Raw genomic sequence first — 9,932 nt, 5'->3', positions numbered from 1 at the left:
AGGGTTTCTCTGTATAGTCCTGGCTGTCCTGGAACTCACTCTGTAGACCAGCCTGGCCTCGAACTCAGGAATCCGCCAGCCTCTGCCTCCCAAGTGCTGGGATTAAAGGCGTGTACCACCACCCCTACCCCTGGCGGTTTTTACTTGTAATAGTCAGTGAAAAGTAGTTGCAGTTTTTACATTGTTGAAATCTGTTGTTTGATACTGGAATGCATTTACAGTTGTCCATTCTCTGCTTCTCCCTTCCTCCCTGCTTGCCTTCCTTTGCCTCCCAAATGTACAGATATGTGCTATTATGCTTAGAGTACATACTTCAGTGTCATTTTTTTCTTTCTCTCTCTTTTTTTTTTTTTACAATCCAGTCTTTAACCCCCTCCCGGTCTGCCCTATGACTGTTCTTCATCCCATCCCTACCCACCAGACCTCCCCACTCCCTGGAGCCTCAAGTCTCTTTAGGGTTAGGTGTATCTTCTCTCACAGAGTTCAGACCCGGCAGTCCTCTGCTGTATTTGTGTTGGGGACCTCATATTGGCTCGTGCGTATGCTGCTTGGTTGGTGGCCCAGTGTCTGGGAGATCTTGGGGGTCCAGGTTAGTTGAGACTGCTGGTCTTCCTATAGGGTCGCCCTCCTCCTCTTTCATCTTTTTCCTAATTCAGCCGCAGGGGTCACCAGCTTCTGTCCATTGGCTAGGTGTAAATATCTGGATCTGACTCTTTCAGCTGCTTGTTGGGCCTTTTTAGGGCAGTCATGCTAGGCCCCTGTTTGTAAGCACACCATAGCCTCCGTAATAGTGTCAGGCCTTGGAGCCTCCTCTTGAGATGGATCCTAATTTGGGCCTGTCACTGGACTTCCTTTTCCTCAGTCTTTTCTCCATGTTTGTCCCTGAGATTCTTTTAGCCAGGAACAAGTCTGTGGGAAGGCAACCCCATCCCTACTTTCAGTCTTCCTACTGAAAGTTGACTCTCCAAGTTCCCTCTCCCCACTATAGGGCATTTCATCTAAGGTCTCTCCCTTTGAGTCCTGAGAGTCTCTCATCTCTTAGGTTTCTGGCACATTCTAGAGGGTCCCCCACCTCCTATCCCCTCCTACCCCCCCGAGGTTTCCCGTTTCCATTCCTTCTGCTGGCCCTCAGGACTTCACCCTTGTTTCCCCCAATACCTGATCGTGTTCTTCCCCCCACTCCCCTGTCCCTCCTTCCCTCTGCCTCCCATGATTATTTTCTTCTCCCCTTCTTTTTTTTTTTTCCCCCGAGACAGGGTTTCTCTGTATAGTCCTGGCTGTCCTGGAACTCACTCTAGACCAGGCTGGCCTCGAACTCAGAAATCGGCCTGCCTCTGCCTCCCAAATGCTGGGATTAAAGGCGTGCGCCACCACCGCCTGGCTTCTTCTCCCCTTCTAAGTGGGATTGAAGCATCCTCACTTAGGCTCTTCTGCTTGTTAACCTTCTTGAGTCCTGTGGATTGTATCCTGGATATTCTGTACTTTTTTGACTAATATCCACTTATTAGTGAATACATACCATGCATCTCCTTTTGGGTCTGAGTTACCTCACTCAGGATGATATTTTCTAGTTCCATCCATTTGCCTGCAGAGCTCATGATGTTCTCGTTCTTAACAGCTGAGTAGTATTCTATTGTGTAAATGAACCACATTTTCTGTATCCACTCTTCTATTGTGGGACATATGGGTTGTTCATAGCTTCTGGCTATCACAAACAAGGCCACTATGAACATAGTGGAACACATGCTCCTGTGGCATGGTGGGGCATCTTTTGGATATATTTCCAAGAGTGATATATATAGCTGGGTCTTCTTTTCTGAGGGAACTCCAGATTGATTTCCGTAGTGGCTGTACCAGTTTGCAATCCCACCATCAATGGAGGAGTGTTCTTTTTCTCCACATCCTCACCAACATGTGCTGTCACCTGAGGTTTTGATCCTAGCCATTCTGATTGGTGTGAGGTAGAATCTCAGGGTTGTTTTGATTTGTGTTTCCCTGATGACTAAGGACTTTGAACATTTCTTTAAGTGCTTCTCAGCCATTCAAGATTCTTCTGTTGTGAATTCTCTGTTTAGCTCTGTACCCCATTTTTTAAAATTGGGTTATTTGGTTTCTTGGTGGTTAGCTTCTTGAGTTCTTTATATATTTTGGATATCAGTGGGGTTAGTGATGATTTTTTTTCCCATTGTGTAGATTGCTGATTTGTCCTATTGACTATGTCTTTTACCTTACAGAAGCTTTCCAGTTTCATAAGGTCCCATTTATCAATTGTTGATCTTAGAGCCGGAGCCATTGGTGTTCTGTTTAGGAAATTTGCCCCTGTGCCAATGAGATAGGGGCTCTTTCCCTTCAGTGTCATTATATCTCATCTTAATATGCATTTACCACATTTAGGTTTGGATGAGCTTTTATTTTTTTAATTTATTTTTGGCTAATGACATTTCTTGTTGTTTTATCTTATACTATGGAGATGATATTAGACAAAAATTAAGGCCAAAGCCAGGTGTGGGAGCTTAAGCCTGTAATTCCAGTACTCTAGGAGGCAGAAGCAGGTAGATCTCTGAGTTTGAAGCCACCCTAGTCTGTATAGCAAATTCCAACCAGGAATACATCTTAAGACCTTGTCTCAAAATAAATAATAAAAATGGAATCAAGTAATTACTTTGAATTTAGAATGGGAGGTAAAGCAGTAGAGATGGCTTAGAACACCAGCAATAACTAACATTTGGTCCCTGGAACTGCTAACAGTGTCTTGGTTGTTCAAGAACTTGCAAAGGAGAAAGACGAGAGCACTGAAATGGCTATCAGAAGTTGGCTGTGACCTGTATACTGAGAACAGTTATGGAAGCTGATCTTACAGCTAAAGAAATACATATCAAAGAACTCAATGTGGACCAATCAGTGATCATTGAATATTGGAAAACAGTTGAAAAGTCAAAACAAAACAAAACTCAGTAGTTGATGCCTCATAAACAGACTGAAAATTGAACAGCCATTGTTTTCAGCCCTCGTGAATGAACCATTTCTCAGATTGTGATGACAAAAAGCGGACTGTACGGGAAAACTAGTCACAACCAGCTTAGTAATTGGACTGAGAAGCCCCAAGGCAAACTTTCACCAAAAACAGTCCAGTCATTGGTGGTCTGCCACTGGTCTGATCCACTATAGCTTTCTGAATCCCAGGGAAACCACTGCATCTGAGAAGTGTGCCCAGGGAAACCACTGCATCAGAGAAGTGTAGTCAGGGAACCACTGCATCTGAGAAGTGTGCCCAGGGAACCACTGTATCTATCTGAGAAGTGTGCCCAGGGAAACCACTGCATCTGAGAAATGTGCCCAGGGAACCACTGCATCTGAGAAGAGTGCCCAGGGAAACCACTGCATCTGAGAAGGGTAGTCAGGGAAACCACTGCATCTGAGAAGTGTGCCCAGGGAACCACTGCATCTGAGAAGTGTGCCCAGGGAAACCACTGCATCTGAGAAGGGTAGTCAGGGAACCACTGCATCTGAGAAGTGTGCCCAGGGAAACCACTGCATCTGAGAAGGGTAGTCAGGGAACCACTGCATCTGAGAAGTGTGCCCAGGGAACCACTGCATCTGAGAAGGGTACTCAGCAGATCATTGAGATGCACCAAAACTGTAGCTCCTGAAACCAGCATTAATAAGCAGAAAGAGCCCAATTAAGAGCAAAGCCTGACTGCATGTGGCACCAGTGCTTCAAAACTGAATGGCCAAAGTGAAGCTTTGCTTTATCCACCACAATTACCTGACCTCTCATCAACTGACCATCGCTGCTTCTTCAGAACCTTGACAACTTTTCTCAGGAAAAACATTTCCACAACTAGCAGTATAGAGAGCATGCAAGAGTTGTTGAAACGTGGGTTTGCTGCAGGAATAAATAAACTAATTTTTTGGCTTATTTTGTGTGTGTGTTTGTTTGTTTGAAACAAGGTCAACAAATCCCTGGATATCCTAGAACTCTGTAAACGAGGCTGGCCTCAGACTCATGGAGATCCACCAGCCTCTGCTTTGCTGGGATTAAAGGTTTGCACCACCACTACCCAGCTAACTGGTTTGTTGGCAAAATGTGTTAATTCAAATGGTTTGTATTTTGATTAATAAAAATGTGTTGGAATCTAGTTATAGTGATTTAAAGTTCATAGCCCTGTATCACAGATCCTTTTGCACCAGCCTAATGCCTGCCTTCCTATGGTTCATGCTCATATGCCTTTCCTTAGGATTCCTTCCAGGTGACACGGCCAGGCACCATCGAGCTGTTATCCTAGACCTACTGCAGGAGGCGCTAAAAGAGGCAGGATTAACCTCCAAGGACATTGATTGCATTGCTTACACCAAAGGTAAGTCTGGGAGAGTTGTCATAGGGGCAGAATGTGGGTGGAGCTACTACCTCCCCCCCCACACATTTTCAGATCTACTTTCTTTACATACTTTTCTTAATTTCTAGGATTCTAACCACATTTGTACCCTGTTAGGTCCTGGCATGGGAGCCCCATTGGCTTCTGTAGCTGTTGTTGCCCGTACTGTGGCCCAGTTGTGGAATAAGCCTTTGCTAGGCGTGAACCACTGCATAGGCCACATAGAAATGGGCCGCCTCATCACTGGAGCTGTTAATCCAACCGTCTTGTATGTGAGCGGAGGAAATACGCAGGTATTTAAGAGAACTCTTTATATTCCATCTTAATGCTAAAGTATTCTACCTGAGTTACAGGAGCTGCAAGGGCAAAGCCAGGCTCATTCAGACCTAAGAAACTATAGAGAATGCAACTGGGTATGAAGTTGCAAGCTCTGGGGACAAATTAGAATGTTAGAACTTTATACATACAGCTAGAATTTCTTGTTTAAAAGGAAAAGGATGTGGATTTAACCCTTCAAAATAACATGTCTCTCTTTATTTTACTTGTGTGGGTGTTTTGCCTGAATGTATCTAGGAGCTCCAGGAAGACAGAAGAGGGCTTGAGATCCCTGGAAACTGGAGTTGTAGACAGTTGTGAGCCGCTGTGTAGGTGCAGGGAATCCAACCCAGGACTTTTGGAACAGCAGCCAGTGCATTTAACTGTTGGGCCATCTCCCCAGCCCTACAAATATATCTTTTCCCTTCATTTACTCACCCTGCTCTCCTTTTCTGAAAGTCAGGGTCTCCAGATAAGCCAGCCCCAAACTTGTGGTTCTCCTCCCTCAGCCTAAGAAGCAGCTGGGATCTCAAGCCTACTGTGTGATGTTACTTTGGCAGGCGGGGTCTCGATGCAGTAGACAGCTTTCCCTGGACTGTTTTGATCTTCCAAACTCCTCCCAAGTGCTGGGATTACAGACTTACACCACCATGCCTGGCTCACCTTTTTCTATTTCTGACAGGATGCCTGTGTGGGTCACCACAACAAGTTCTGTTTTGCCTTTGTTTTAAATTCTTACTTTTAGTTTTGTAAGTGTGTTTGTGTATGTGTTGTTTCTTAGGCTGTATAATGTGGGATGCTTCAAGAATTTGTGTGCAGCCCCTGCCCAGGGGCCATGCTCATCCTCTGCATCATTACAGTTTTGGTATGTGTGCTGCAAAGTAAGCACCAGTTTGTTGATGTTCTTGGAAGAATTTTTTTTAATTATTTGGCAACTTTATACGTGTATGTAATATATCTTGATAATATCTGGGTTTATTTTGTGTGTGTGAGATGTGGGTACGTGGGTACACACATGCTATTGGGTATGTGCACATCAGGGGGTACACTTTCGGAGTCCACTTTATGGGACGGGATCAAACTCGAGTCTCTAGGCTCACATGCATTTTACCTACAGAGCCATTTTACCAGCTCCTGGTTTTGTTTTCTTGAAGCAGGGTCCTTCTATGTGTCTAGGCTGCCCTTACACTTCACTGTGTAGACCAACATGGCTGCCTGTCTCAGCCAGACCGGTGCTGGAATTAGAGGTGTGAGCCACCAAAGTCAGCTTCCCTTTCTTTCTTCCTGGAATGTCTAGTGGCCGTGTTAGCACTGTGCTATTTTCTTCCACATAGCTAAACGCCCCTCTTTACAGACTGAAAGCTTCATGGGTGGTCTCACTGCTCTTAGGTGATTTCCTACTCAGAACATCGTTACCGTATCTTTGGGGAAACTATTGATATTGCCGTGGGAAACTGTCTGGATCGTTTTGCTCGGGTGCTGAAGGTAGGCCATTGAGACTGTAGAGTGCATAAGATGTGGGTCTGGGAAGCAAAAAGAAATGAAAGGCAAAAAGAAGTAAATAGATCTTAGGCTTCTTTGCCATTTTATTTAACATGGGTAGAAAATTAAGCGCTCATGTCTATGTGTGCCTATTACTGGTTACTAACGAGTCTGTCCATGTGTATAGTTTATAAGAATGTATACCTGTTGCTTGTCCTGACATTGGTTGGGAAGGAGCCCCAGAGTGCTGAGTAGACATGAGAAGAAGATTGTATTTCACATTGTACCTTCATGGTCCTCTACTTCTCTCTCCTCCTGCTGATAGATTTCCAATGACCCAAGTCCAGGCTACAACATTGAGCAGATGGCAAAGCGGTAAGAGGATGTGAAGGAAGAACCCTGGGTGCTGCAGCTTTAGAGACATCTTTTCATTTATGTTAATGAGGTATGGGGGGATTCTGGAGCATGAGCAGCCAGCCGGCTCTGGCTCTAGTGCTTTTATCCATTTCTACATAGAGGCAAGAAGCTAGTCGAGCTGCCATACACTGTAAAGGGGATGGATGTCTCGTTTTCAGGGATTCTGTCTTTCATTGAGGTGAGTGTGAGTGATAAGGAGAGAGAGCACATCCCTGCTTTTACAAATGACGTGTCTGCTTTGCTCACCATTATTTCCTGCATAAGTATTCACTCATAATAGGTGCTGAATAGATTCATTTAGCAGATACTATATCTCTTCTGTGTGCCAGGCACTCTTCTAATGATAGGGATGCAGTACAGGACAAAACAATCCCTCCCTAAATAGGAAAAAAGATTTAAAAAGGAGAAGCCAGTGTGGGAGTGCATTACTCCCATAATCTCATGTAATAAAGTCAGCGATCCTTCCAAGGGCAGGGAGTTTTGTTCTTAGGAAAACCTCATATTGGTACTCATGTTTTGGATTGCTGCCCCTTTAATTGCAGGACGCAGCACAGCGAATGCTGGCCACAGGAGAGTGTACTCCTGAAGACCTGTGTTTCTCCTTACAGGTAAAAGAGTGAAAAGCTGGGGTGTAAAACGTGTTCTAGACTAGACCTGAAGTAAAATGGGGGGATACTCCTCTGAGGTTTCCCCCTTGTCTGTCCTCCACAGGAAACCGTGTTTGCAATGCTAGTGGAGATCACAGAGCGAGCCATGGCACACTGTGGCTCCAAAGAAGCCCTCATTGTTGGAGGAGTTGGATGTATGTACCAGTGGGCAGTGAGCCGCCTTCTTGCTCCTGGTACTCTAAATTACCAGAGTTTGGAGGATTATTTGTTTCATCTCTTTTCCTTGTTTCCCAATCCTTTTTCCCAGTCTTGTGGTAAACTCATGGGAGCACAGCTGGTGTGATAGCAAGGTGGCCAAATCTAAGTTCACTGTGTGTCCTCTCTCTTTGTAGGTAACCTTAGGCTGCAGGAGATGATGGCGACAATGTGCCAGGAGCGGGGAGCCCGGCTCTTTGCAACAGATGAGAGGTGAAGTCCTCTTCTTTGTCTCAAGTTCTTTTCTTCCCATTATTATGGCTTTTCTGTGTCTCTACCACAAGTTCTGTCATCTCTTCTTTCCCAGATTCTGCATTGACAATGGAGCCATGATAGCACAGGCTGGTTGGGAGATGTTTCAGGCTGGGCATAGGACCCCTCTCAAAGATTCTGGAATTACTCAGAGGTGCGTGGCATACTCCTTTGAGAGAGTGGATAGGAGATAGGCAGAAGCCAACAGGTAAGAAAGTTGAGGAACAAAGGTAGAGAAGAACAGAAAATACTATGGGCGATGGGTATGGTGGTATGCATCTATAATCCCAGCATGTGAGAGACCAAGGCGGGAAGATTGTGGTTTTGATATTAAGCCTGGGCTACAGATGCTCAAAAACAAATTGCAAAGGGGTCATCAGTCCTTTACAGAGTTTTTCCCATTTTCCGCAGGTATAGGACGGATGAAGTAGAAGTGACATGGAGGGACTAACACCATCATCAGGAGGAGAAGAGCTTCCCAGGAGGAATGCGGAACTGGGAGTCAGTCTTGGTGATGCTCCAGACTCCCTTCTTTTCTGGCAAGGGTTTGGACCCTATATAAGGCTTAGGGTCCCTGTGGAAACCCAATATGACACCACAATAAAAAATTGGTTTTGTATGTTGATAATTAGTTTGTGTTTTTCAGTTAGCACTGGGTAAATTCTTACTGATGTCAGTAGATAAGCTAGTGAGGGTTGGAGTAGCACCTTGGTTGGTGATGCAGCTAGTTTTGAGTTTGATGGCTGCTACTTAGAGAAAGCCCTGGGTGCCATACTAACATCCTATTAGCAGTAATATTCTAACTAATACTATTTTAGTGTCATGCCACTGTGCACTTAAACTGTTCACATTCATTGAAGTGGACATCTAGAACATCCCTTAAAAAGGCCTGGAAATGTCTAATTTGCAACTTAAGTAAAACTGCTACCTTCATAACTTTATTGATGTACTACACTACAAATACTTCACTGACCAATTTTGGGGGCACCTTGGATTTACTATGCCCCACCATCACTACAAGCATCAGAACTACAGATATTGTGCCCTTTATCTTATGTATATTGATAAAGGGCATCCTCAACTACCAAGCTCCTCTTTTGCCCTCTGGTAGCCATGTCTTCTCTCTCTCTCTCTTTCTCTCTCTCCCTCTCTCTTTCTCTCTCTGCCATTCATTTATAAAATCCATGTCCCCTCACCCTCTCACACTCCTAATGGTCCTTTCTCATTGTTTTGAGACCTGGTTTCTTGGAAAGCCTCTGCTTCTCTGAAACCTGGTGGACCTTTCACATCCTTGTACCCCTGGGCCTGGAGGTGGAGCACTTGCCCTCCTTTCCTCCTCTATTTGCTTTTCTTTTCTTCCTTTTCCTCCTCTATCTTTTTTTTTTTTTTTTTTTGAAACAGAGACTCTCTGTGTAGTCCTGGCTGGCCTGGAGTTTGCTATGGAGACTAGGCTTGCCTCAAACTCAGAGAGATCCACCTCTGCTTCTGCCTCCTGAGTGCTAGGGTTTAAAAGCATGCACCGCCATGCGCCGCCTCTTCTGTTTCTTGTTCATCACCAGTGTCCTTTGCAGCACATTGTTCTTTATCTCCATCGCATCCTATTCCTCTGCCATAGCCTTACTATTCAGATTATTCACTGTAGTATGCTGAATTCATCCCTTCACCAGGACTTGCAACCCTTTGACCTTACTTCCTTTCTGCATGCTTCCCATCCTGAGTTAAATGCAAATAAGCACTTTGTTGCAGATGTTTCATCTCTTTACCATTAATAGTAATTAAAAAAACAAAACCAGGATGTCATCAAGTTCAGGCTGGCCTTGAACAAACTACCAGAGGACTTGACCCCCCTTCACCTCCCAAGCCTTGGATTAGAGGTACATCTCACCACACCCAGTTCACACAGTGTAAGAGACTGAACCCACAGAACCACCTGAGCTGCATCCTTAGCCCCATCCTACTTCTGTCACACTTTATACCTAGATCAGCAAGTTAGAGGCAGAGAGACACACACAGAGATAGATATACATGGGGGGGGGGCAGGCAGAGAGAGAGTACACGCTAAGTGGGAAGAGTGTGGGCTTTTGTAACATCAGAGCCCACCACCATTGACAGACTCCTCTAATACAGCCACATCTCCCAATCTTTCCGAAACAGTTCCACCAACTGAGGAGCAAGCACTCAAATATATAAGCCCATGGAGCCACTCTCAATTAAATCACACCTTGGT

General features: G+C 44.9%; 1 protein-coding gene and 1 non-coding gene across 2 annotated transcripts in view; one reads left to right on the top strand and one right to left on the bottom strand.

The window, feature by feature from the left end:
* Positions 1 to 8,333, top strand: part of Osgep (O-sialoglycoprotein endopeptidase) — a 10,261-nt gene extending 1,928 nt beyond the window's left edge. Inside the window, exons 2-11 of the mRNA XM_031361182.1 lie at positions 4,239 to 4,358; positions 4,494 to 4,669; positions 6,081 to 6,176; positions 6,499 to 6,548; positions 6,690 to 6,768; positions 7,133 to 7,198; positions 7,302 to 7,392; positions 7,591 to 7,666; positions 7,761 to 7,859; positions 8,117 to 8,333. Of these exons, the coding sequence (XP_031217042.1) occupies positions 4,239 to 4,358; positions 4,494 to 4,669; positions 6,081 to 6,176; positions 6,499 to 6,548; positions 6,690 to 6,768; positions 7,133 to 7,198; positions 7,302 to 7,392; positions 7,591 to 7,666; positions 7,761 to 7,859; positions 8,117 to 8,156 (893 nt within the window). The 3' untranslated portion in view covers positions 8,157 to 8,333. The remainder of the gene's footprint in view (positions 1 to 4,238; positions 4,359 to 4,493; positions 4,670 to 6,080; positions 6,177 to 6,498; positions 6,549 to 6,689; positions 6,769 to 7,132; positions 7,199 to 7,301; positions 7,393 to 7,590; positions 7,667 to 7,760; positions 7,860 to 8,116) is intronic.
* Positions 5,477 to 5,580, bottom strand: LOC116085470. The gene has a single exon (XR_004116576.1). It is a non-coding gene; the product is annotated as a U6 spliceosomal RNA (small nuclear RNA).
* Positions 8,334 to 9,932: the final 1,599 nt, after the last annotated feature.

Source organism: Mastomys coucha, unplaced genomic scaffold (assembly GCF_008632895.1).
Source record: "Mastomys coucha isolate ucsf_1 unplaced genomic scaffold, UCSF_Mcou_1 pScaffold9, whole genome shotgun sequence".
Classification (NCBI taxonomy): domain Eukaryota; kingdom Metazoa; phylum Chordata; class Mammalia; order Rodentia; family Muridae; genus Mastomys; species Mastomys coucha.
Note: the sequence above shows the minus strand (reverse complement) of the source record. Positions and strands in the feature narration are given on the sequence as shown.